The 27,300-nt window shown below is 46.5% G+C and overlaps 2 protein-coding genes across 4 annotated transcripts in view; one reads left to right on the forward strand and one right to left on the reverse strand.

The window, feature by feature from the left end:
• Positions 1-1,614: 1,614 nt before the first annotated feature.
• On the reverse strand, positions 1,615-6,504 carry LOC149372601 (coiled-coil domain-containing protein 134-like). 3 transcript variants are annotated; one of them, XM_089567103.1, is made up of 7 exons: positions 6,275-6,504; positions 5,955-6,076; positions 5,715-5,799; positions 5,392-5,570; positions 4,305-4,376; positions 2,384-2,515; positions 1,615-1,633 (listed from the first exon to the last, which is right to left on the reverse strand). In XM_089567103.1, exons 1-6 carry the CDS (start codon positions 6,381-6,383, stop codon positions 2,417-2,419), a joined length of 666 nt encoding a protein of 221 aa, XP_089423229.1. In that variant the 5' UTR covers positions 6,384-6,504; the 3' UTR covers positions 1,615-1,633; positions 2,384-2,416. The 3 variants fall into 3 exon arrangements, with proteins under 3 accessions (XP_089423229.1, XP_089423230.1, XP_089423228.1); XM_089567104.1 differs by lacking the exon at positions 1,615-1,633 and having other exon boundaries at positions 2,222-2,512; XM_089567102.1 differs by lacking the exon at positions 1,615-1,633 and having other exon boundaries at positions 2,222-2,515.
• A 13,045-nt stretch (positions 6,505-19,549) lies between these two features.
• LOC149372602 (transient-receptor-potential-like protein) overlaps positions 19,550-27,300 on the forward strand; it is a 166,467-nt gene continuing 158,716 nt past the window's right edge. Inside the window, exon 1 of the mRNA XM_089567105.1 lies at positions 19,550-20,027. The gene's annotated coding sequence lies outside the window, so the exon portion shown is untranslated. The remainder of the gene's footprint in view (positions 20,028-27,300) is intronic.

The raw sequence follows: 27,300 nt of genomic DNA on the forward strand, positions 1-27,300 counted from the left end.
AACGCACCAGTGAAATAGGCTAGTGAAATGAGTTTTTGTCTAATTTTCTAAGCGCAACAGCTTTTGTTTGCATGTTCTGATTTTAATAATTCTTTTTGAACTGGTGTCTGGAAAGCATGAGGAAACCCTTTTGGCAGACAAAAGGCACTGACGGGAGGCTCTACGGGCACCACTGTATCAAGCATTACCCGCACTAAGGAAGTCCTGTTCCAAGGCTATTGCGCATTTTGAATGGTCGCTACGATGACAAATGATTCTGCAATGCACCAAGGCAGGCAGGCCTAGCTGAGATGAAGAAGTTCTGGCCATGACGACCGCAACGTACACCACAAAATAGTTGTGACCACAGAAAAAAACACAAATATCTGATGTGGAAACCACTTTCTTGCGGCAAACTGCCATTTGCATACACACTATGAAAGTAATGTGCGCAAACAGGCAATTTTATGCCCAGGGCATTGGCGTGACATAGCTGTTTATTTTTGGTGTAATAAATAGCAAAAAAAAAATTATAATGAAAAACTGTTTTGAATATCCCGATTTGTACCCGAATTTCAGCTCGGGGAAATATCGCCTAATTTCCATCCCCCACCCCCCAATTCCGCAAAAGAAAAAATAAAAGCTCAAAAATGAAGGGCCCTAATTATGAGACATCAACCAATCTGGTGGGCAGGTGGTGGTGATGCCACAAGGTCATGTGACCTAGGTGGCCCACCTACCTGCTAGGTTGCTTCTCTAGGGATTTTTCATGGATTTTTTGCTCACGGTCAAGGTCAATGACATCAACACCACTGCCGGATTTCTTGTGACACGAGCTCCTTAACGCTGTCGCATTAAAAGGAATGGGCAAGAGTCATCATTAGCTGCAAATCGCACGTGGAGGCCGTAGCTGCTTGCCGCTTTCTACACTCTCTCTGCTACATGGCCTTCCTAGCATGAACGTCATCCGAGATGGCAATTCAAGGTCCGCCCCCTTCAGCGCAGAAGCCGTGATCTGTGTGAAGTGTCTCTAGCACATCGCAATGGACTGAGGCAATTTCTGAGCACCCCCCAGGCCAAGAAGGTGCCTCCTCCGGACCACCACTCGTGGATGCATCCCCGGGCACCTGCCGAATTCCGAAGCCACCACTCCCAGTGCCCCTAGCGGATCACAGCGGATCAGACCAACTTCTGGGCACCCTATGGACCCGGAATCCCCCTCCAGGAACATTCTCCAGTGGATGCACCTCTGGGAACCTGCCAAATTCTACATACTTCAGCTACATGAAGGTCTAGGATGAGCTCTATATAACAGCTTTCAGTGTAAAATGCCTGCTGACTGATATTTCATGCTCTCCTCTTCATCTGGTCTTTCTCTTAGCAGTGCAGCCCATTTTGTGAGTGAAGACTGATGGTATTGCTATGGGCCTCAGTCGAGCAGACTTTATTGACAACCCTACACCTTACCTAAAAGGCCTGATGGTGTCACTGTCCACCAAGCTGTGCAATATGGAACATGATGGCTTGTAATTGTCCCCTTTCAGAGCCACGACTGACTGCTGTGCTCATAGCTTTTTCTCCGGTGGGCAGCAGTGAAAAACAGGACTGTCCCAGCCTCTGGTGTCCATATATAGCTATAGGCAGCACACATCACCTGCATGATTAGTCCATTTGGACTTTGCATTACTCCGCCAAAACACTTCAGTTGAAAAACCAAGACAAGCAGAGCTCATCGTGGTCGATTTCGGGCTCAGTTGAATGGCAGGTACACAGAAGCAAGTGCACTTGGTGGAAGCTGGTTACGTCACCTAACTGGTTTACGTCCACAGCGGTCCCCCCTACCAGCATGCTTCACGCGACAGGGGACGGAGCGACAGTACTTTCTAAATAATCATGAGGCTCCTGGGAATGGAATTGACAAAATATTTATATTTTGGTGGATTAAAGGGTCTAGGTCCAGACGCTCATGGCTTTTCATATTTGACAGATTTGAGCTTCTCTTTAAGTTCATATCAGATGGTATGCAACAATAAAAAAAAAGAAATATCATTCTCAAGTTCTCTGGTGCAGTCTAGTGAAACCACTATCGCAAGTGATGCCTCCAGGAATAAACATTTTTCAAGCCACAGAATGTGTACGCATAAAATGTCATTGGTCAGCCCCTCCTAGACTCCCACAGGTCCCCCCTCTCCCTCAATCTCGAGTGACTGTGCCTTGTTGAGTAAAAAGGAGTCCAGCCTCATTTGTAAAAAGTCCACTCTTTTTATCACTGCAATGGTGCATGAACATCACACAAAATGTGGAATGAGATGAGTGCTTGCTAACATAAAAGTTTCATTACATCACAGGTGGCAACAGGTGGGGACAGAGAAATTGAGTGGTCGTGTAGAGGGATAGCGCTCACCGAAGTGTGCAAGGGTCAAGCATTGGCAGAAGGTCACAATTCCGCTCGAGTGAGTCGTGGGCCACGCTGGATCTTCTTCTTGGTCTTCTTAGGCTTCTGTGCTGGCTCTGCTGACACTGGTTGTGCAGGCTGCTGGAAGAAAGCGGCCATTAAGTTCACAGGAGGAACTTTCATTTCATAGAATTAGCGGGGTTCGCAATTAACTCCATGCTTCTGCACAAGGTGTCGAAAAGTTAAGGCAACATTTTTCAAGTTAATGTCTGAAGATCTTTTGGTGTCCCTGAAGACATTAATGAACTTCCTAAGCTTTGCTCTTTGATGAAGCGCCGAACTTTCAGAGAGCAGCTCTCAAGCGCCACTTCATAGGTTGAGCAGCTACGCCACCGCCGCTGTAACCGAGCTAAACCAGAAATGAATAAATAAAAAAATACTAAACACTGCCGCAGCTGGGATTCGAACCAGCGGCACCACGAACAGACCAGCTGATGTGGCCATTGCACAAGAGTACTAGGCTACTGGCGCAGCCGATCACGCCTCGAGTTAAACTGAAACACACTCTCGCGCTGTGCATTGCACATTGACGTCTTCAACTAATACTGCTACCGGACTAAAACACACATTCTCGTGTGCTGTGTATTGCACATCGTCGTCTTCATCACCTAATACTACTATCGAACTAATATCGTGCCGACGAACCAGCAAAGCAAAAAAAAAAAAAAAGCCTACAGAGCCTGAGACACCGACAGAGCGGCACTTAAATATCACGTTAGGGAGAATCGTAATCATCCTTAAAATTTTTTGTTAGTTAGTTTATGGGGTTTAACGTCCCAAAGCGACTGAGGCTATGAGAGACGCCGTAGTGAAGGGCTCCGGAAATTTCGACCACCTGGGTTCTTTAACGTGCACTGACATCGCACAGTACACGGGCCTCTAGAATTTCTCCTCCAAAGAAATTCCAGCCGCCGCAGCCGGGATCGAACCCGCGTCTTTCGGGTCAGCAGCCGAGCACCATAGCCACTGAGCCACCGCGGCGGCCCTTAAAATTTTTTGTTCAGCTGAATATCATGACCAAATGCAGCAGCGCATGCTTATTCAAGTCTAAATTATAAACTGAATTACGCCTGTTCAGATGCTTGTTTCAAGAGCAATCCCTTGAATGTGAAGTGCTGCAGTGCAGAGGCATAACATACGAACAGACCACTTTGACATTTCTTGAAGTGTTCTTCAGAGTGCATCCATAAAAAAAAAGCTTAAGTGTGAACCAAAGTAAGTTTGCTAGCCTATAGCTACCATCACAATAGTTTTACACTCCCTACTCTAGGTTCCCTGACCGCCTCCAGTGGTGATCCCAAGGAATTACAACACATTCACAGCTGAAACTTTTCCTTGTTAAATTCAAGCAAAACAAATACATTAAAACTACACTGTGTATTCACTTATAAGATCAGTGTTGTTAACCATGACAGTCTGAGAACTACCAGCATGCACTAGCTACATTTGGACTTCAGTTCTAATGCGTTGAATGGGGTCATGAATAATGCCTAATATGCGGCGGTGGAATTCCGATGGAGGCGAAATTCTAGGCGCCTGTGTACCGCGCAATGCCAGTGCACGTTAAAGAACCCCAGGTGGTCGAAATTTCCGGAGCCCTTCACTACGGCGTCTCTCATAGCCTGAATCGCTTTGGGGCGTTAAACGCCATAAACCGTAAACCAATATTCGGTCTGTTACCATAGCCAGGCCCCGTGTGAATGACGAAAGAGGACATTATTTGATCACTGCATGATGCAATGGCATGCGTAAGCATCCCATCAATCCTTCAGGAACATTGCGTCAATTGTACTTGATTTGATTCAAGCCATCTGATAGCCACAAAAAAGGGTGCAGTGAATAATGTGCCATATGGCAATGTTGTACTCACTTTAGCTTGCTTAGCAGCATATGGATTGTGGTAGTTGGGATCCTTTTCAACCAAGCCTAGTTCCTGAGCAACCTGCATTGTCATAACATTCAAACTATTACACCCATGCAGTCTGCATTTTGTTATGTCCTTGCTTTGTTAAAAGCATAACTGAAAGAAGTAATCGCGTTAAGGTGCATTGCTTGGCACCTAGAGAGGCTGAGCCATATCCATGGCTTGCATGCAAATAAAGCTGCAAGCTGAAAAACGGGGGACGCTTAAGCTTAGTGTTGCTGGGTCCCATTCACATCGCCTACTCAAAACTCACACTATGACCCAATTACTAATCAGCATACTCATAATTACTCATACAAGCATCAGCACGTCTATAAGACAGTTCACTAAGTCAAAGACCACAAAGCATTCATTAGGTCTATCTTTATTCTGCTCGAACCTATGGGTAGCTTGCCTGTCTTGCAATCCGAAGGTCCTGGGTTCGATTCCCACCCAAACACAAATTCAACCTAATTTTATTTTCAACTCAAATACTTTCCTTCGGTTGCGGGAACCTCCCTGAGAAATTTGGCGTCAATCTTAATGTTCTTTGACCTGTTCCTGAATTTTGTTAATTCTTTGCTTACATCAGGACTACTTGATCACAGCCAACGCTGCTGCCGCTGGCTTTTCTGCAATACGGGACCCTTAACGCTTTCGTGTTAAAAATGCGCTAATCCTTTGACTGTACACACACACACAGAACATAATGTCCAAGGCGATTGATTACACACGGTATAAGATTGTTAATGATATTGTTTTTGCAAGCTCAAATGCACTGTTTGCATGCTTAGGCCTCCATAATACAGACATGTTTGTTTCCTTTAGCCTGCATGCAAATACAATGTTGGGATTCTGCATTCATATGTCAATGTTTTGTTTGGTGGTGGTTCACCAGGTAAGCAACTGTGCAGTTACAAGCCACGTCTGTTGTATCGCCACACAGTGTTCTACCTAGTCTCTGCCACTATTTCAACATTGGGAAAATAAATTCATGAAGTACAATGTTTAAGGGTATCCCATTGGGTGGATTTTATTTCTAAATAAAACTTACCAAATTTATCAACTTGGTTGTGGTTTCATCATAGAGGTCAGTCGAGTTGGAAAATCCAATCGCCCAGTTGAGTACCACGGCGCCGGCTTTGTTCGCGTTAATGACGGCATGAGCAATGTTCGGCAGTCGCAGGATTATCTCCCCGAAGAACGCCGTGTTCTCCAACACCTGCGATAATGCTGCAATACGCATGCATAGAATTGTAGTACAAATGCGCGTAGGCACGTGTTTCATTGCATGTTTACATCGCGCCGCAAGCACCAATTTGGCAGACATCTAAACGATATGATCACAAAGTTGTGACAGCATAACGTTTCACTTACCGTCTCTTGTACTTTCGTCCTCGGGGAAAGGGCCTCCCGGAATGTAGTCGGAACTCTCAAGTTTCAGCTTAGACGTTGTGAGCACCTGACAAGAGAGGTGACACGACACACCACATGTTCATAATTACGCCTACGCTGTTTCAAGGCATGCAATTCCTGCAGCGTCCATGGCCATCACAAACGATTACTAACCGACAGAAGCTGAGGAATGTGTCAGGATTAGGCAGGCAAGAATCTTACCTCATTAATTTTGTCCAACACAATATTGACTAGCTTGGCCTGCTTCTCGAAGTTGTCGAGCTTCAATATACTCTTCACGGCTTCGAGACGCTCCGCACGACGCATCTTGAACAGCTTCCGATCTGTACAAGAGTCGGTTAAGGAAGGCTCAAAGATCTCTCCAAGTCATGTTAAATTTAACACACAACTACTCGCGCGTCCCAAAGGGAGTCCTGCGAAGAATCGTAGCCCTCCGGAGAACAACGCTTAGCCTGGAAAGCAAACGTAATGACAAGGTGACGTGGATCCGTTGAAACGAACGCCAAGGTAGCCAAGGATACATTGCTGCACATGATGAGGTAGTGCGTTTTCCCTTGTGTTGTCTTGAGCTAAGCAAACGCCGAGTACAGTAGCTGCCAGCAGCAATCTGAAGAGTTCGCTAACGTTCATAATGACTAGCTCGGCGTCTATCTCTGTAATAAATAATCTACGCGAAGGTAAAAATCGAGCGATGTTCGATGACTACACATCACACTGGCGTCGGCACCGATAGAACCACGTGTTTTGTTGACAAACCCACTCGTCGACATAGAACGGCGAACTTCTGTACAGCGCGGTTTTGTTTCGCTACATTTGTATCAAGCAAGCACTTAAAATCTAAAAACAATATTGTAAAACTTTTATTAGTTATTTTTTAAGAAGCACGTTTGTTCAGTATATGGTTCATATACAGTATATGTATTTAAGTTCACGATTACTTAGTTTCAGTTTCGTTTTTTAGAGTAGAAATCTGGTTGGAAGCCGTCGGAAGACTTTGATCCCAGTGGCCCCTCTGATATAGTGCTATACCTCTCTGTGCCGAGACTGCTGCGTAGATAGGTTGCAGGCTCGGATTTTGAGCGTTCCTCTGATTACATAAACGGGCGCAGAGGGTGTGTGTGTGCGTGTGCTGTGGTTGGGAGGGGGGGGGGGGGGGTGCAAGAGGGGTAGTGACACCCCTAATAAACACGAGGAAGGAAAGCGAACATTTTGTCTCTTATTGTTCCCTGCTATCCAAAAGACAAAAACGGGCTCTACTATAAACTTTGCCCCCCCCCCCCCCCCCCCCTCCCCTTCTTTATGGAGGGACCTTTGCACATGACGAGGAGAGAAAACTTTATTACTTCAGTCAACTTCGAGGAGGTTTTAAAGGGACACTGAGGAGAGCACTATTAATATTTTTTTTATAGTAAAATCCGATAGTTCGGCATGTCATGGCTTTGTTGCCACTTGGCCGGCAGCGAAAGATGCATTTATTTCTAAGAAATTTGGATTCGAAGTTGAAAAAGTTTTTCCCGCCGCTCTGATTCAAACTTGGGATTCGTCTATGACGACAGAGGACTAAGAGACGTGAAACATGACGTGCACATGACGTAACGCAGACTCCGTGATTTCTGGCTGCCAGCAGTGCGGCCTAGCAGCAGCCGAAAAGAAAGCTACCGCCGGCCGCACGTTGAAGGCATCTATCGGCTATTGCGGCCGTCGCTACAGTCGCTTCGATTACGTTTGCACTGGCGTTTTGCCAGCGTTACGATGGATCTCGTTCTCGAAGTCGTCAACGAAGTTCTCGCAAATAGACACCTTTAGCATACCGTGTACCTTGTTACCGCTAGCGGAATACCGGGAGCCCGCCTACCGCCGGAAAACAGGCGCTGATTTGTCCCGATGCTTCAGGAGCGCGCGTAGCAGCCGGGCACGTGGCGCCATCTGGCGACGTCAAGGAGATTTGCGCATGCATTGGCTGCGCCCACGGCTGCGCCTCAGTGATGCATGGTTTCTCGGTTCCTGGTGTTGCTAGAACGAATGGTTCTAGCAACACCACAGGATTCGTATCGCCGCCACAGGCCAAAAATGGTTCTAGCAACACTGTTTTGTTGTATGACCTCATCACGCTTGTACTTGCGAGTTTGGCCTGTGGCGGCGATACCTGTATTTTGGTTCTTGCTCTTTTCTACGTTACAAGAGCTTTGTTGTCAGTATGAGTGGCGTTTTTGTAATCAGGAGCTGGTATTCTGTCGATACAAGCCAACTTCAATTTCTCCTCAGTGTCCCTTTAACCTCCATGGCTAGGAGTCGGTCAGGATCCCTTGAGACCTGGCGATTTCCTGAGCTTGATTGATGACTTCATTTTGGTTATCTGTGTCCGAGATAAGCATTAGAGCCTCCCACGTTTCTTCTTTTCTAATGGTCCCTGAATTGTTTTCTAACGACAAGGAGCGCACAGACAACCGATGGGCAGATTGATGCAAGCACTGGTAACTGAGCACGCCGAACAAGCACAGCTTCCGCGTCAAAGTACTGGATAGCCGGCGCCTCTCGTCTCAGAACTTTGTCGGACAGGAGAAGTCTGGGTCCATATTCGAGATTGATACCTCCAGGGTTCGATCTCTCCAGGGTTTTATTCCTCGAAGGAACGAAGTTAGAATCCTTTTGGCGAGGACTAGGTGGCACTCTTTCAAACGTTTTAGTAGACCCGCAGGCATCTGTTGCCACAGCGCACGTTCGAGCCCTTCCTATTTCTGACTTCAGAAGATTAGAAGAGAGCACAGAATGCAGGTCTAATCTTTTATGTTAGCTCGGATTAGTAGACCTTTTGGTCATGCATGCCATTGGTCTGACCTCAAAGCCTCTGAAAATATGTAGGAGGAGTGGTCTGGCTCTCGTGTATGGATATCTTGTAGTAGTGCTGTGGTGTGGAGAAAGGGAGTGCCTTGGCTACCCTGGATCCAACCCAGTGTCGTTTTTTTGTGCAGAGGTTGAATAGTCTCTGCTGCAGCCACTGACGGCTCTAGCCTCGCGTTATACTGGCGGCTACTATTCTGACACAGCGGCACTTCGCATAATTGTTTAATGAAAAAATGCATGGGCGATCAATGCAATTGATGCGGAGGGGAAAGGGGAATGTAATACATATGGCCTCCGGTTTCGTGAGCGCACTAAAGTCACAGAGTTCCAGTGACTTTAGAGCGCACTAAAGCCCCTCGATAATTTGAAAGTAGCGTCTTTCTGTGAACTATGCCGCCGCGCCGCGCACTCTCGCCGATCCTCCTCCCTCACCTCTCCCATCGGCGCTTTTCTCAACGGTGATTGGCTCCGCGGGCGGTCTCCCGGAGAAGCGCGCAGAAAGTTCGCTCTTTTTGTGTTTTCATTTTTCGTCGGCGCCATTTTTTTGCCAGCCGCCGCTGCTGCGACCGAGCTCCCTGGCATTGCGCGCTTGCACTTCGCGTTATTCGCGCTATGCCGAGTTGCTACGCATTTCAGTGCACAAGCCGGCGTGAAAAAGCCTTTGTTCTTTTCGCGTTTCCGAGCGGCAAGAAAGGCAGCATTAGAAGAAAAAAGCGGCTGCACAACATCGTCCGCAAGAACCTTACTCCGACGAAGACTGCCCACCTCTGCGAGCAATTGTGCATTTCTTGCAAGCGACTGTGTATACTGAAACTGCATGCATGCGCATCACAAAGCCAACAACCTCACTTAATTCACTGATCATTTTGCGTCGTTATGAGTGTTATTCTGACTTCATGGTTCCACTCAACGTGCATTATTATAATAGCGGCAGCTTATGCGTACAATGTGTGTGCATGTGTTAGCAAGTGTGGAAGCAAAAGTGTTAGTATGCGTGCAGCGGTATCCGCGGTGCGGTAAATTTTTCGAACCTCTGGTAATGGTGCAAATCGCCGTAAGGCGGCGCATGTCCCGAGCGAGATTTAACCTAGATTTTTTTTATTAATGCAACTTGTCTAACGATCTACGCTTATTTGTTGTTTTGCTGAACCGTTACGCTTCTACCAGGTGAGATTATCAATGTCATATTCTCGGAAAAGACCTCATATTGCATTCACATAAATAATTCATTTTTTAATCACTTCAGTGCTTCCCATTGTTGCCTGCATGTACTCAAGTATTGTAAATATCCAATGCATGCCATTTTTGTATATTCATTGCTACAGTTTGTGATCATTTGCTTTAGTTGAGCACGGTCGCGTAGCCTTTTGTTGAATACATCATCCGCTCAAAAACTATAGGCCTACATCTGAGCTGTTTCATTTCCCTAAGTATGTTTTTGTTTTCTGTGTTTTGTTTTGAGGACTGCACCCAACGGGTGACAGATGTCCACAGCTGGCTTATTCGTGGTTTTTATGTATATTTTCGGCGTAAAACTACACGACTCATCTGTAGCAAACATTGCATCTGAAAAACTGTGTCATATTGTGACTGTATTTATACTCAATACTTATATTAGTCAGGCACTTGCTTTAGGATAGCCTTGACTGTGGCTGACCAAATTGCTAAGACCCTATAACTTTCTCGGGTTTTGTCACGGTCGTTGCTATCAGTTTTTTTCTTTCCTAATGTAACATCTCTTTAAGCGGATTTAGAAAGGAATATAATGTGGGCGGAAAATGCCCAAGTGTGCCAAACTTTGGGGTTGGTCTACGTCTACCTAAATTTGGAAGCCAACACTGAGTTTCCCATAGTCAAATTAAATTGGACCCCAATGTTGGTCAAATATGGACGACGTCAAATTTATGGGTTCCAGAGAGACAAATTTTGGGGATAGCCCACCTAATTTTGTAGCTCACCATTGAATTGGTCATATTAAAATTAGGCTTGACACCAGTTTTGATGAAATTCGGACAAGGTGAAATTTCGGTGGTTGAGAGGGCCAATATTTGGGGTGCGGAAACTTTCCTTGGATGACGGAAAATCAGTGCGCGGATCTTTGGCTCTCGGCTTCGGCTCGACATTTATAATCTCAAGGTCGCCGACAGCGGGAGCTGAAGTCGTTTCATGCTTAATAGAAAAAAGTTCATATTCGTTTTCAAGCCGCCGCGAAAATTCTCAACTACAAAAACGATTAAGCCGTTGCATGTGCCACGGCCGCTCGATCCCTCCTTGGGAGCGGCCTGCCGAAAGCGTCTCCCGGCCTGTGATAGCGGAAGTACCAGCTTGCGCCGCTGCGGCGGCCGTGGCGCTGGCTATCGGTGAAGGAGTAGAAGCGCTGGCGGCGCGGTGTGCGCATTTCTAACGGAATCGTTGCCTGCAGTTTTGTGGTGTATATGCACTGCCCCTCGCGATATGCACTGGGCCTCGGAGCCCTGTGAGTTAGGGCTCCGAAATTTAATAGAAATTACATTTCGATCTACTGGTTCTTTGTCCTGTAGTATTCATAATGGTATAAAGTAGGGAACGGGGTTGCCGGTTATAATTTCACACCTTTGGAAACGCAAATAAAATGATCACGGTCGCGTACGCGGATGTTTGTCAATATCCGCGAGGTCGGTAAATTTCGCAGCACACAAAGCTATGCAGAACACGCAACTGAGATTGCCATAACGACTAATGACATTGTTTTGTCCACGCATGCTCAACTCATGCCCTTTGTTCACGGCAAAGACGCACTTATTACTTTTTTCGAAGAAAGTGCGCCCTCAGATAACCAGAAATTTTTTTTACTCAGTATTGTTGATGTATATAAAAGACGGCGAGCAGTAACGATTTTTCGTACATTTCCGCTTATGCAGGACATAAATACATGTTGTAACGTGACGGCGAGCCGAAGACTGGACTACACGGCGAGTGGCCATGGCATGATTTAATGGTGCTGGGCCTTGCGCGAGCGCTCCTGTACTCACCACTGCTCGCTCTGTAGTCTTGTAGTTTGCGACAATATTGTGAATTATGTCAAGGAGGAGGGGCTAAAGGCGAACCATGTGTCTCCTCACGAGACTTTCAGCACATCTGACAACAGCACAAGGATACTTCGTGTACCTTTGATACAGTAATAAATATACGCAGCATACAAAAATGAAAGCTAGAAACACTTTAATAAGACCACTCGTCCAACATGTGCTCTCTATAGACGCAAGACTTTTCGGGACAGAGGCTTCCGCGAAAGTTTCAGGATACTTTCCAGCGAGCTATTTACGTCTCCTGTCCAGTTGGCTAGGAGTGGCCTCAACAGCTTCTTAACAAAGATCCCACAAAGTTCTTCACAGTGTTGTGGGTATATGCAGCCTTTGCACCACATCACAGGGCAGTCCTTCAAGCGAGGAAGCACGGCATTGGAAAGAAGTTTGGAAATACGTGCACAACGACGAAGCTTTGCTGACATAAGGGCCCTCTCGACGAACGTGCAGATGAGCTTGCACAGCCACACAGCTTCAGGGCGCGCATAACTCAGACCTCCTTGGTCAAGGCCGGACACGAACTTGTATGCTCCGTCACGTGAAGGCTCTCCATTAAGCAGCAGCTTACACTCAGGGCATGTGACCTGAAAAAGTAATCACGTGCGTAATTTACCGCCGCTTGGTTTCAAAATAAATATGCTTACCTTTCTTTCACAAACAAAGACAAGTTAGCCAGCCAAGTACGTGAGTGGCGCGAACTCAATTTCCGAAGGTACTTCGTCGTACTTCATGACGTGCTGAATTTTCCAAAGCACAGCCAGGGCATCTTCTGGAACTGCTGGATTTTTCACTTCGCAGGTGACGTTCGCACATCTCAGTGCCGCTTGGCACTCTGAGCTGGAAGGTGCATTTCCATGCCTGGCAGCCTCCAATATGCCTACCTGCAAGAATAACGTTTTCACCCGTTCGTGAAAAAAGTATTCAGTTTGATTACAATATCTGACTTGCCTTAAGCAACTTTTCCGCCGTGAAGACAGCTGTTCTGGCGTCTACTCGGCCGTTGCCACCGTTGAACTGGCGGAAGCAACTGAACAGGGACTCAACTGGGTCACTGTTAAAGGGCCGGGTGAGCACGTACTTGAAGCTAAAAAAAAAAACGACAATTAAATGAGAACATCAAAGGCTAGTACTGCGCCCGTTTTTTTTTTTCTTGAGCCATGGACTAAACGGCTACAATTAAATAAGCAAGTTTAGTGAAATTTATACTTGCCTGAGATCCGTCAGCAGATACTTGACCACAGCGACTGTTGATCTCGTCGTCATGACAGTGGCTTCATAAGTCTCCTTAGTGAGGAACTTCGCACGAGACTCCCCACTTCGGACTTTGATGTTTTCAAGGAAGCTGATAAAGTCGGCCTCATGCCAGGTTAGCCGATCGTCATCTGCTTCGACGAATGGTGTTTGCCTTGACTTCCAAGTGGAGATGTAGTGAAGGTCGTACCACATACTTATTGCCTTCATAAATGCGATGGTCGATCCGCAGTCGCGGAATTCTGATGCTTTTTCGTGAGTGAGGATGCTCCTGAAGGTACTCCAAGGTGTTGATTACGACAGGTGAAAATATTAATGTTGCGCGGTATACCTTCATTTTTTCTAGATTGTTTGGCTGCACGTGAGCTCGGCTTAATAATCGCACCGGCTTGACCAACAACTGCTCCTGAATCTCATATAAAGTGTGGAGGAAAAAACCACCTCTAATGGGCTCTACACCATCAAACATCTCTCTTTCCAGCAGGTTGGTTCTCAGGTTCTTGATGAGATGATTGGGATCAAATGAGAGGAACAGAGGGTCACCTTCGCGTACTGGATGACGAACAACAGGTTGGAGTGTATTGTCCTCGGACATGTCTCGGAACATTGCGGTGTTGGTCTGGTGGTTGTCGGTGACAACACGAACAATGCGGATTCCTGCCTCTTCAACCGCCTTCATGACACTTAGCGTCATAGTGAGGAGCTGGTCATGCTTGAGGTTTCTTGTAAAAAAGTAACCGACCGGAATAACATAGGGTGTGGGCAGCCCTCTTACAGCAAAACAAAGGAGTCTAGTGGCCACTTCACTAGCACCTTTTCTAGCCTCGCACACAGTGTCAACCAGCCCAAATATTTTGTCTACCTGACGATCATAAATTACTTTCTGCTGGATCGACATTTCGTCAATGATGAGGCTGCAGTACGTTTCTTTTTCCGATTTCATACCTTCCCTCTCTACCTGCAGTCGTTCCTTGATGAGGCTCGTGACTCCGGTCTCTCCCGTAGACGACCCAACAAACTTCTGCAGCGTGCTTCGGCACGGCAGTTTCAGAAGCTTTCTTCCGCGCACCAAGTCGTATCCTTTGGAGGACGTTGCTTTCCATAATATACACTCTCTCAATGTTGGCTCGTCCCAAGCTGGTCTTGCTTTGTCAAAGTTCATGACCTGTTCCAAGACAAATTTAGCAGTCTTGTCACCGTCTGCTGCAGCCTTGGACATGTTTACTGCGGCCTGCACAGCTCGGTCATCTTCATAACGTTTCAATCGTTGGCGGACTTCGTCATAACTTTCTTGCAGCTCTTGCAGTCGCTCATTAAGTCTTCGGGTTTGCATTTCAAAGCGATGAGCTTTTCTTTTAGTCTCGTCGAAAAATCCTGTCGAATTGAATGACGTCTGACATTCTCCGTCTTTACACTCCTTTATCCGACATACCTCTACACCAATGCAATCGTCCGAAGAATGGCTTTCTGCTACAGCTGACTGGACTCTGAAACTTTCGCTTCCGCAGTGTTCAGTGCTGAAATCTGAGTGAGCAGATTTCTCTTCCGCATTCATTCCTCTCGATTTACCTTCTAAAGTGCCGGTCGTCTGGGATATGAGAACATCAGGTTGCGCACGACAAAGCGTTCTCCGCTTCTTTGAAGTCACCGGCTGTTTGTATGTGGGATAGAAGGGAAAATTCGTCGGAACCGCCGTCGGCCTGAGCAACTTGCGCTTCGTTCATTGTCGATAATCCTCCTGATTGAAATGCAGTGAGCATACAACTGCTCTGGAGCTCGGTTGCCACTGGCTGCCCTTGTCACCACCTTGCCGCGAGATGTTGCGTAACCACTCCTCCCGAAGGTTTGCATTGGACGGTAGTTCATGGTAACAAAGTTCCGGGTTTATTGCAGCATTTGATAGGCAGCGCGGCACACAACAGTTTTTAGGCATTATCGAAAACCCCTTAGAGGATCTGGCAAAAAACGTAGCTTACGCAATCGTCGTAGGAGCACGTGCAACAGAGCTTACCGAGGAGCATTCTTTCGCTCGACGAAAGCGTACGACAAGGCACCGCGTTTACGGTTATTCGCCAGTGTTGTGCGCAGGTACACCCAGGAAAAGAGTTCACAATGCTTGTTTTCGACGCACGCACCTGAGCCCAGTGAAGTTCGAACAGGAACACCACGTAAACTCAAGAGAAAACACACAAAGCCTCAGCTTCCGAGCCTCCGACCGCGCCGGCCTGCCGGGAGCGTTTCACCGATGCTTGGCGCCCCTAGCGGCCGAAATGGCAATTAGCCGCATCACACACTCCCCTTTGTCTGCTCCGCGACTCGGCAGGCCGCTCCCAAGGAGGGATCGAGCGGCCGTGCATGTGCACTGCGCGGTGCCAAACTCAGACTGAACCTTAATGAAAAATTTTAGGACGGCCATCGAAGCAAATGCCCCAGCTTGTTCCCAGCAACCATCCGACTTCTGAAACTCCACTCGTGAACAACTTCATAAACTGTATTTCCGCGATAATTAGTTCGAATCTACATTTAACTAAACATTGGTATGCTGAAAATATTCAGGAATGTTCAAATATATTGTAAATATTATGCTTCATATAATATGCCGTGTTGAGACAGACGGTATTGAAAAGTCAAAGAGAATGTGAGATGTATGCAGCAAGTGGTTTTGTTCGTGCCGCAAGCGCTCGTAATTGGCACTTTCATTGCGCGTACGAGACGCTAATTTATGTTCCCGATTAATTTATGAACCCAACACCGCCAAGCACCTCCCGAATACGACGCGGATGTTCTTACTACTGGGCCATTGCTGCGATGCTATATTAGAACATCCGCTCGAAGAAATAAATGAAAAAGTTAGCATTTTTTTCTCGACCACAAGCCAGCTAACGCTGGGTCATCGGCGTTACAAACTCTTAGCCGTCCTGCGATTATTTGGGTTACTTCTTGCCTGCAAAGAATCCACGTATCATCGCCAATTAATAAGGGTGCGCAATACGTGGTGATATTTACGTCAAAATGATTTGTGAAGGTTTTTATACGCCCCTTATTGTTCAGTTCATGGGCAGATTCAATGATGAAAAAACATTTGCCCCCTCACGAATGGACGCTCGTCCTTCACTCAACTCTGCGAACCGAAGAGGCCATGATCGTGTGTCTTGCGAAGATATATACCTGCTTCTATTTTGTCTCCTTGCCAAGCAGAATTACTCAACGCCTAACATCTTGGCTTAAGAATTCCTTTACTTCTTATTCCAAGCTCGGAAGAAAGTTTTAATAAAAGCTCTTGTCACCTTGTCACCCAGTAGACTACTGGGCATACGACTCGATGCATTTCCCTTGCAGAGAAATCGACCACTGTCTAGAACTATTTAATAAGATTTTGACAATTATTTTATAGACTATCCCGATGTGGTTGGCTGAATCTTTGCTTTTGTGAACTCGAGTTCTACATAGCAGTAATGCATGTGCGGGCCATATACCGGACTCCATTTTGTCCCAAAGTAAAATTTGATTGTTTTTGGCACGGTGCATTGATACTGGTGAGCTGAACCCAGCTGAACGACCAGTTATATAAATATTTTAGCATATCCTGTCTTCCTCGCTTTCAAGCTTGCTCGGGCGGAAAAACATAGCTGTTATCTACACGTACTGTGCACCGACAGCCAAGTCTTGCAGCTCGTCACATACCGGTACGAGCTGACACCTGTAGCAAGGAGCAGAGAGCAGTGTCTTCTTGTACGGTCATCTCGGAGGATCCCTGGTTGACCTATTTTAGATGGCGGGATTATGGCAGCCAGTGCCTCATAAAGCCTTCTTCTTCACTGGGCCTTTGTGCTGAACTCACCCCTCCAAGGCTGACCTCAAATATAGTTTTTTTTTCCTCCTCCTCATCGTCTAAGTAAACTGAACCGGTTACGAAATTCAGCATAGTTACCTTTCAGTGTTTGGATCAAAGCTTAAAAGTGTGCAATGATTTGAGCGAGAACATACATCCTCAACGCAAGTCCGTCTGGTTGGGTTTTTGAAGTAACAAGTTGAGAAATACTGACGATAAGCAATAATTTATTTTCGGCCCAACGTTTAGAGACCACCTCGGTCGCTTCTTCACCTCTCTCACCTCTTCGAAGGCGATTCTGTGGTCGGCGTATTCGCAGTGCTCGGCGAGGGGGCTGCCTTCCGAATTTATTGAACGGACATCATTCTTATATTGCCTGATTCGCTGATCGAGGTTTTTGTTTCGCCGAATTATGAGGCCAAATAAATTATTGGTTGGTGTCAGTATTTCTCAGTTAACTTTTGTTAAAAATGTGCAGAATGCCTCCTTCGCTGTGTTTTACCCGATTCTTACACCCAGAGCAGATTTCTTAAATATCGCGTTAAAAGCGATTTATACCCGAAATTTAAAATGTTGCTGTGGCGTTGAATGATTATTGCCACAGTGTACAACGAAAGGCAGGCAGACGGGTCTTGCGTGGACGTGGCAGTGCTGCCTAGCAGATGATAATTTACCATCAAAATACTTGTAATAAGTGAAAAAAAAAAATCTTATTTCGTAAAAGCTATGATGTGCAACCTGCCATTTTCATATTGTTCACAAAATGATGTGAAGAAAAAGAGTATTTTATGTACCGCACAAAACCGTATGGTCAGTTGTGCTCTGCTGCAAAATATAGCCTGATAAAGCCCAAATTATGGAATATTTTGCTGAATAACCGCATTTATAACCGAATGTGAGGTAAATTATCGCGCGATTATTATCCACCAGAGTTCAGGAAGCACTAAGAAGGTTTGGTTTGGTTTGGTTTGGTTTATGGGGTTTAACGTCCCAAAGCGACTAAGGCTATGAGAGACGCCGTAGTGGAGGGCTCCGGAAATTTAGACCACGTGGGGTTCTTTAACGTGCACTGACATCGCACAGTACACGGGCCTCTAGAATTTCTCCTCCAAAGAAATTCCAGCCGCCGCGGCCGGGATCGAACCCGTGTCTTTTGGGTCAGCAGCCGAGCACCAAAATCACTGAGCCACCGCGGCGGCGCACTAAGAAGGGCCCTACATATACGAGGGGGTACCCAAAAGAAACCGGACTTATTTTTGTTTGAACTTATTTGTTCACATTTTCAGCACAGACCTTCAATACCCTTCAAACTACTCTCCACTTACAATGATACGTTTGTCGAATCTTTCATTTCATTTTTCAAAACATTTTTTAAATTCATCTTTTGTGATGCTTGACAGTCCCTCCGTCGTTTTTTCTTCACCTCAGCAACATCAGCGAGACGCTTTCCATTCACCTGTCTTTTCATTCTACGAAACAAAGAAAGTAGCACGGGGCAAGGTCGGGTGAGTATGAAGGTTGAGGAACAGAGGTCATGCCATTTTTGGTCCGAATTTCTCGTAGAGACAGGGCTGTGTGAGCAGGGGCATTGCCATGGTGGAAAAACAAGTCACCCGTATGCCACAAATCAGGCCGCTTCCACCGCACACTGTTGCCCAATCTTTTCAAAACATCCAAACAGAAAGCCTGGTTAACTGTCTGACCCTGTGGAACAAATTCTGAATGGACGACTCCTCTCAAGTCGAAAAAACAAATCAGCATTGTTTTGAGGTTTGGTTTCACCTGACGAGCTTTCTTGAGGCGAGGTGAATTTGAAGTTTTCCATTGGCATGACTGTTCCTTGATTCAGGATTTAATTCAGGAACACTTGAGTTGTCCCCATAGCATCGTCCTTGAACGTCTTTCTGAATATTTCAAGAGTTTCCGTTCCACTTTTTACGAGAAAAAATTAGAATTTCACCGGCGCACGCTGTTCACGAAAATCAGCCATTGCAAAAACGACATTCACACAAAACAGTCGTCACTCTAAAACTCTGCCTAAACTAGTCTGACCTCCTTCAGCGACGGCACTCGGCTTACTGACTCTGAAATGTTCGTTCTATGTGCTCATAGCGGCAAAACGCGGTACCACAGAAGCTGTGCCGATTCAAAAAATTATTCCGGTTTCTTTTGGGTACCCCCTCGTAGGCCGCTCAAGAGACTAAATGTAAACTGGTCATCTAAAATTAGGAAGCAGCTGGACGCTATTCACAGCTGGAGCTAGGGCTTTTAAGCTTTGGCTTCCTTCCCTGTGCTCTGCATCACAATTTGTCGACTATGGAAAGGAAATTACGAGCACGAGGCGTTGGAGCGTAGGTGCATATGCGATTGGCTCGCGAGCGCGTAATAGTAGCATATTTGCACAAGCGGTCGCGTCGTCGCCTCGCGCTCGTAGCATCCACTTCTCTGTGATCGTACAAGACGGAGTATAAAGTTGGTCGAAGGGATATTCTGATTTCGAACCGAACTTTCGCAGCTGTCTCGAGTAAAGCGGTCCTGGATGCGGCCACATGCTTGCAATTCTGAAATTAGCGCCAGTGCAGACGACATTCCGATCGCCGACGGGTTTAACGGCACCGCTTGATGATGATGATGATGATGATGTAGCCTTCCCTTTGTAACGGGTGGGCGCCTACCAAAGGTGCCCCGGCGTGCATCGCGTGTAGCTGCGCCATCTGTCGATCGCCTTTTCGTCACGCCGACCGCGGAGGTCGGAGGCTGCGCGCGCGCCACAGTTGCTCCCCAGTTGTCCGCGGGATGCGGATGACGCCTGTCGCGCGCATCCCCGAACTGCCGCCTCACGCTCGAGCGTGCGTCTGTGCTGCGCGTGTGAGGCGCGTCGGCCGCAGTGCGTGACACAGCGTCGGCCTTCGACGCTCCCTCTACGGAAGCGACCATGCGAATTCAATTTCAGCCGACGGCAAAGAGAAAAGACTTCTTCTCGCAGCGTGGGAGCCGTTTATTCTGGGTGTGCAAAACTTGAAATCTCGTTCTTTTTAGAAAACAGCGGCTAAGTGACAAGGCTCTCGTCGGAAAGTCATCACTAGACGCTGTCCAGGCATCGAAATTCGCCACCACCTTGTTGCCGTTTCTTCAACCTCAGAGAATCAACTCGCCCGCAACGGTATCTACTCAGAAGCTGCGACAACAATTGTGTCCTTTCCCTAAAGTGCGCGAGTGTGGACCAGAAACAACGACGGAATGAGACCAAGATGGATCTTCTCAGGAGCCGAAAGACCTGAGGTAACGTAGGAACCTGATTATTGCACTACATTTCAAGGACGGATATTTCATTCAGCCTTAGCTCTGAAGAACTGCCACTATTAACTAAGTTCACATTTACCGAAATTATTTCTCTCGAGTCAGTCGAGTCATATTTCGAGTGATAAAACACAGCGCGAGCTTTCATTTTCACGTTCGTCTACATGAGGATCCATAGCGTACAAAATTGAAGGGACACAACACAAGCGCTAATGTTAGCGCTTGTGTTGTGTCCCTTCAATTTTGTGCGCTATGTATCCTCATGTTGACTACCCACTACCCACTAGCCCGAACCCTAACCCTTCTACGTTCGTATACTGCTTTGAGAAGCAGGCTGTCGCCACGACAGCATATGTCAGTGAGTTGTTTTGCATGCGAATAAGGGGCAGCTTCGAACTCTTTTTCATTATTCCGTTGTAACAAGGCATGCCAGTTCTACCATACCATACCATACCATACCATACCATACCATACCATACCATACCATACCATACCATACCATACCATACCATACCATACCATACCATACCATACCATACCATAATAACCCTTCCGTCCGTATCATGCCAAGTCGCGCCAAATCGTATTTTACAGCACCATACAACATCGTGCCTATTACATTGTATCGTACTATACCATACTGTGTTTCACTGCACCATATATACCAGTTAGTGTCACAATTCAGTTTCATTTCTACCTGTTAGAAACTTTTGTTACACTTAAAATCCTTTGAACAATTTGCACGCGTTCAAGAGACGACATACGGACAGAAGGAAATCGCTCCGCAATTATTGCACTTGTAGAGTAAAATGCTGCAACACAGTGGGAAGCTTACACAGTACTTCCTTGCCGTCGTACGCGAGCGGAATAATATTCGAGAGGGTGCGCTGCCGCGGCCATGTGTTCTCAATGCTCTTCTTTGAGGCGAGTGACGGAACCCGAGAGTTTCAGCGGTTAAAAAAAAAAAAAGGCAGAACTGTTCGTCCTCGCGTAAAAGAGGCAAATTAGTACTTAAGAAAACAATCCTCTAGTCTGGATTCTGTTTCTCTTTATTCGTCGGACCAACTGAAAGTACATTTCTGTTCGTTCTACGCGTCATAAAGTCTGCCCGAAACTTTCGTCATTTTTCTCGGAATATGAAGAGAGCGGTTTGGTTCATGTTTGAACCGGCGCTCGTCTCGTCTTGCTTGTTCCTTCCGTCCGTGTCTCTATCGCGCCACGTTAACTTCAAACATGAAGTTAGCAGTAAAATGTTATAGAAGAGGAGAACATCCTTCTGTACACATGTACAATTACCGCCCTACCCTCTGCGATTTTTATCGCAGCAATAAATGGTCGTTGCAGTTGAGGACAACTGCCCCCAGCATTTGAATGGAAAACTTGAAAAGGCTGAAAGAGTTGCAACAGAGGTTTTGCCTCTACTCAGGCGTAAGACGCAGCAAAACGGTTCTTTGTTCCTTACAAAAGCCGCCGTGTCTGCGAGATTTTTCAAAGCAGTGCAGACGAGAGCTGATTTTCTTCACTCAAAGAAGGAAGGAAGCAAAAGGGACGTCGTTGAAAAGAGACGACACGCAGTACTGACCTCCTCGTAAGCTTGAACACTCACCCTCTCCTTCCCTCGCCTTAAAAAAAAAAGAATAGCAAAAGAAACCTTGCATCCATCTTAGGAAGAAAAAGAGAGGAACTTCTGTACACAAATGCAAATATTTCGGCCGCCATGCTTCTAACCGCTTGCATGCTTTTTTGCGCGGGGAACGAATCGCGGAGAAAAATGCCTTAAAACGAGAGGATGCAAGGAAAAAAAAAATGAGAAATAAAGATAGCCAAGGGAGAGATAAATATTAAGGGGCTGATAATATACCTTCAGATACAGCCATTTAGAACTTTGAAAGTAACAAATAACGACGTGCACGAATTATCAGGGGCGCCACGCTAAACATATATAGTCCATTTGTAGGCTGGTAACAGAATGGCGAAACTTCAATCAAGAACGAATACGCGTGAACAAAGCAATAAGGTATTCACGCCAACTTTTGGACTTTGGCCAAAGACGCCTCCAAAGCGACTTTATCGAATATTGCTTTTCGAATCGATTGTGGTCTCTGACGACAGCGAAAGGGAGCACATCGTTTTCACGTCTAGCTATCAGCAAACCCATTGATAGTATTTGGGCCTGGGTGTCATACTAGGACAGGATTGCGTTACGCAACCCGCTAAATTTTAATATTTTAATAATTGTCTAGTTCTTGCATTCTAATTCAAAGTTATGAGGGGCCCCACTGGGTACATTGTAGAAGTCATCGTATGCTTTAAATCCAACAGAAGTAACTTGGTAAAAGTCCATTATTTGCATAAAAACACGGCACTAGATTGCCGTGCTTACTTTTTTTTACCTTATCGAGAAAGGGAAAGCAGAGGTTCGTAATTGGACACCTAGCGCGGAGCCGGTGGTGATCGAAGTGGCGAATAAAATAATCAAATCAATTCTGTGTGACGGATGGTCGCCCTAGACGACGCGCCGCCCAGAATATCCTGCTCCCGTTGCATCCTCGGCCGTTCGGGTGGATCCACCCTAGCGCGGGCAGGTGACTGATTGCTATAGGGTGGACGCTGCTTCCGCTGTCTGCGTCCTTGCGAGGAGATTGCGCGAAAACGCGGGCGAGCTACGGGGGCGATGCTGCGCATATGCGCTGGCCATCTCGCAACGAGGCGCGGGAGACGTGCCCATCTCGCAAACAAAACTTCTCGGTCGTGGTATTCTCAGTCGGAGGATAGAAGCGGACAGATCCGTCAGCCGCTGCGTATCCCCTTCAGCGGCGGCTGGCTAACAGATGCGAGTGCGGAACAAGCTACCGCAGTTACAAAGACGTAAAAATAAAATAAAGAAGCAAAGGAGGGAGGGAACACGGTGCGCTCACAGAGTGAGTCTAGAATCGATGAGCGAACTACCCGCCTCTTTCGGATTGCGGCGAAAGAGAATCAGAAAGAGGGAACGGATTAAAGAGAGAACTCAAGAAAAAGAGGGCGCAACAATTCTCTGCGGTGAATACTGGAATGTTCTTTTCGTTTTAGGGTACACTAATCGAAACTCGGTTCCTTGGGTTTCAAGCTTAGACAACGACCGTCCCTGTGTTCTCGGTTTCTCCGCTCGTAAATATTGAACTGGGCTCCCGTTTGTCTGTTCTCTTATTCATCTCTGCGCGTGGGCACGAAGTTAGCTGGGTTGAGAAACGAGGAAAGAGAAAGTGAGCGTACAGTGTTTGCAGTATGTAATCAGGTGTCGGCCATCTCTGGAACTAGAATGGAATGTTCGCGAAGCGCGCAAGAATGTTTGCCCTGGCGAAAAGATTGTCAGGAATTTTTACTGGTGTCAGTGTGGACGAACCAACAGATTGGATTCTGCTGAAAGCTTAACCAACACAACAGTTCAACGATCTACTAGAGACGTTCTCTTTCTTATTTACTACTTTAAAAAATATAGGCAAATGCCGAAAACTCCCAGCAACGCTTTAAGGTTTTGGAGAACGGGCAATCATAGGTAATATTCTCTTGTTTTTTACTGACACCTCTTCCGACCGACGGAAATCAAACTTTAGGATAGATAAGCCTCGCGCTCGGCTTCTTTGCGATGAAATAATTAAAAAAAGAAAACGTATTTGACCTCACCTCGCGCGGTCGCTCTTTCACCATGCTGCCCTTGCGTCATTAAAAACAAATCATTGGACTGGCCGCGGTTGCTCAGGGGTTAATGCGTTCGGCTAGTGAGCCGGAGCTCCTTTCCTTGTTGTGCCTTTCCTTCCATCAAAACCAATTTTCAGTTTGTTGTTCAAGCGAGGCTATGCCTGTAGGAACTCGTAACGTAACTCGCCCGCCGTGGTGACTCAGGGGTTAGAGCGTTTCGTATATGAACTCGAAGACGAGGGGTAAGATCCCGGCCGAAGAGGCCGCGTTTCCAAGGAGACCGTGTGCTGTATAATGTGGTCGTAATTATTCCGGAGATGATGATGATGATGATGATGATGTCCTCGGGCTGAATCCGGAGCTCTCTGTCACAGTGCTTCTTTTTCCTTCCTCTTATAGTCCCTTGTTTAATCATTTCTCGCCGATAAGTGGGACAGCTATTGCGCCTTCCCTTGAGACTAAATGTCATTTTACGTGCACGTCCTGCGCGTACGCGGCTGGTCACCTGACCGCGTGTGAAGAGCGGAAGGTAAGCGTGCGCTCATCAGGGGCACTGCGAATTTTCACTGAGCTTCGCGTGTGTCCCCGGTGGGTGCCCTCCTAGAAACAGCTACCGCTCTAAAAGTGCACGCGTGGGCCAAACTTCTGCTTTCAGAAGTTGCTTGCCGACAGAGAGCTTTTCCGCAGCAAAGGTGTTTAGGGGGTGGTGCACGATTTACAGGAGGCTAAGTGCGAAAAACGAACGCGGTTACCAATGTTTACAGCGTCCTGAGGAGCTCAAATGAAAGTTTAAAGTCAAGCTATTATTAACGCGAAAGCATCATTTGGCCATGTTCGCGGTTTCGTGTCAGATGAAAGTGGACGCAGAACATGTCCGCAGGCCTTGCGTCGTTCCATAAAGAGTTAAGTGTAAAAGAATGATTGTATGAGATTGAGTACGGCAAAATGTCGCTGCGCTCCGAATTTGGTTGATGTGGAGTATTCGGTTAATTAATTAGTGACAAAAAGTCAATTAGCCGTCAGATTAGCCACGGGCGTCGATATAGTGAGTGGACGTCAAAACAGCCTTGGACGTCGAAACTGTGGGAAAATACGCAACCAAGCCGGATGAAGGTTTGGAATAGATTAAAATGTGATTAATTAACGTCAATTAATCAAACAAATGCTATGACTGATGTAGAGTAATTAGAGGCGAAAAGGCAATTAGCCGTCAAATAGCCACGGACGTCGATGGAGGCAAACAGTACTAAGTGAAGCTAGGGGAGGCAGATTGTCCCAAGTGAAGAGAGGCGACAAGTGCGGAAGAGGCGTCAATGCTTTCGCATTCCCCCTTTGCGGGTCGCCGCAGTGATCTCTAACGTTTTTTATATTTAGCTCATCAGAGAATAAGAATGGGGTATAACACATATGGTAGGCACCCTGATGTCATGAATGGCAGCTTGCTATCATTCTCAAAAAGGAAGGTACCATCGCCGTTTTACCGACATAACACGCAGCCGAGCTACGTGTTATGTCGGTATAACTGTGGTAGGCTGCTTGCACGGGTTTAAACGAAAGTCTCAGATGTGAATGGTAACCGTCGATCTGTTGCAGTCACAGCTGCAGAGGCCCTGTTCACGCGCTCGCCCACAAAGCGACTTGGTGCAAAGCCGTAGTCTTCGTCGCTGTCTACGCGGCGGACATAGCACTATGGAAAGAAAAATGACACATGCAACATTAGGATAGAGAAAGAAAGCTGAGTGGGTGAGGGAACAAACGCGAATTAATGATACCCTAGCCGATATAAAAAACAAGGAAATGGACGCGGTCGAGGCATGCAATGCAGACGGAAGATAACCAATGGTCCTCTGGGGTAACCGAGTGGATTCCAAGAGAAGACAAACGTAGCAGGCATCGATATCTAGTTAGATAGACGGATGAGATTAGGAAGTTGGTGGGGTTAGAGTGGCCGCAGGTGGCGTCGAACAGAGTTAATTGGAGATCAGTTGGAGGGGGGGGGGGGGAGGAGGATTTTATCCTGTAACGCAAAAAAGATTCGCAGCACAAATAAAACGCACACAGAAGACCAGGAACAAACAAGACAGGACGGTGTTCCTAGTCTTCTCTGTGCTTTTTATTTATGCTGCGAATCTTTTTTGCGTTATGTATCGCAACCAACTGGTCCAAACTAACGTACTACTGCAATTTATCCTGTAGTTCACATAGTTAGGCTGATGGTGACTGAAGGTGAAGATGATGGAGAATATGAATCTCCAAGATCCCAACGTCTTCCGTTCAAATTTGTCGATGAGTTACGCTCTCTGCTAGTGGAGCCGAGCCTCAGTGGCATTTTGCTTTCTGCGATGAATGTCAAAGATTTGAAAGGTCATGCGCTCCGCTGTCGGTCACCGGGAAGAACTGCCCTCTATATCTCATGACTCTCAACTCGAAAAATAAGCACATAAAGGTCATGTGTGCGCTCCTCTCACACCCAAATGAACAAACAACAAATGCAAAAACCAAAGCTGCAAAATGAAAAAAAAAAAAAAAAGCTGCGAATTTCACTAGAAGCGTCACTTGATGCTCTTCTGTTGATCGCTCACCCGCTTCTCTAAGCTTAGTGAATTTACGTAATTGTAAAGGGAACCATTTCGGTGCTGGCCGTAAGAGCTTTGCGACCTGCTTCGCGCTTTCAGTTTTTATTGCGCTTTCTTCGGTGAGCACTCTGCTGCGGCTAACGAAGAAGTACATGGTGGGAACCACCAGAGCAAAGAGCAGTCGGAGCAAGAAAAGCTTCCTCTCCGCTGCTTGCTGAAAAGATTATAAGCAGGGGTCTCGTAAGGCATGTTGCTCTGCAGCTGGGAATCAGTCGTTCAACTAATAAAAAAAAAAGACTGCTGAATGTTTAAGCTGGGCACCGAGTGTTGCATTTGCTCTTTATATTCTCTCGTAATACTTACACAAAAAATTCATTAATTACGCATGCAAAAAAAAAAAACAACGTCAAAGGTGAAGGTAATTACTCAGCTTCCGGCCAAGGCGCATTTCAATATGCGGCGCAAACTTTTCGCAAGGAAGCCTTCTCTTTCTTTTTTTTTTTTGTTCAGCATGCAAATTAATTTTTCAGGACAAGAGCTGAAACTACAGGGTGCTCGAGAAGAGGCGAGTCAGCTTCACGAGCGTTTAGCACTCTACTGACAAGTTACTTCAGCTGTTACTCAGTACCCGAAGCAATTCTCGGATTATTCCTAACAATCGTGCCTGATGTGTACGTGCGGCCCGATGTTCGTCAGGCGCAAAACAACACAGCGGTCACGAGAATTTAATCTTGCGCGATCACAAGCACGCAAAAACGGATCCTCAAAAAATTGCTTATGAGGGATCCGAAAGCGAGCAAGAAAGGCGACAAGGAGCGTTGTCAGCAAGTTAGCTCCTCTCGCCTCCCCCCTCCCTCCCCCCGCACTTTCCACCTAGCTCCTTCGCTTATACTTTCAGCATCGCACAAGCATATGGGCTTAATAACGACAACAATACCAAGAAAAACCAATTAAGGCATGAAGCGTACAATAACTACGCAGCTGGACTTTTGAATAAA

The sequence above is a fragment of the Amblyomma mixtum genome, chromosome 1 (assembly GCF_055824585.1).
Source record: "Amblyomma mixtum isolate Tamu chromosome 1, ASM5582458v1, whole genome shotgun sequence".
Classification (NCBI taxonomy): Eukaryota; Metazoa; Arthropoda; class Arachnida; order Ixodida; family Ixodidae; genus Amblyomma; species Amblyomma mixtum.

Excerpts from the sequence above, each read along its gene's own strand:
- LOC149372601 (XM_089567103.1), bottom strand. The coding sequence starts at position 6,383 with ATGAACGTTAGCGAACTCTTCAGATTGCTGCTGGCAGCTACTGTACTC. Across the intron at positions 6,077-6,274 it reads ACCTCATCATGTGCAGCAAT|ATCGGAAGCTGTTCAAGATG; the intron begins GTATCCTTGGCT and ends ACTCTTGTACAG. Across the intron at positions 2,516-4,304 it reads ATGCTGCTAAGCAAGCTAAA|CAGCCTGCACAACCAGTGTC; the intron begins GTGAGTACAACA and ends GCTTTCTTCCAG.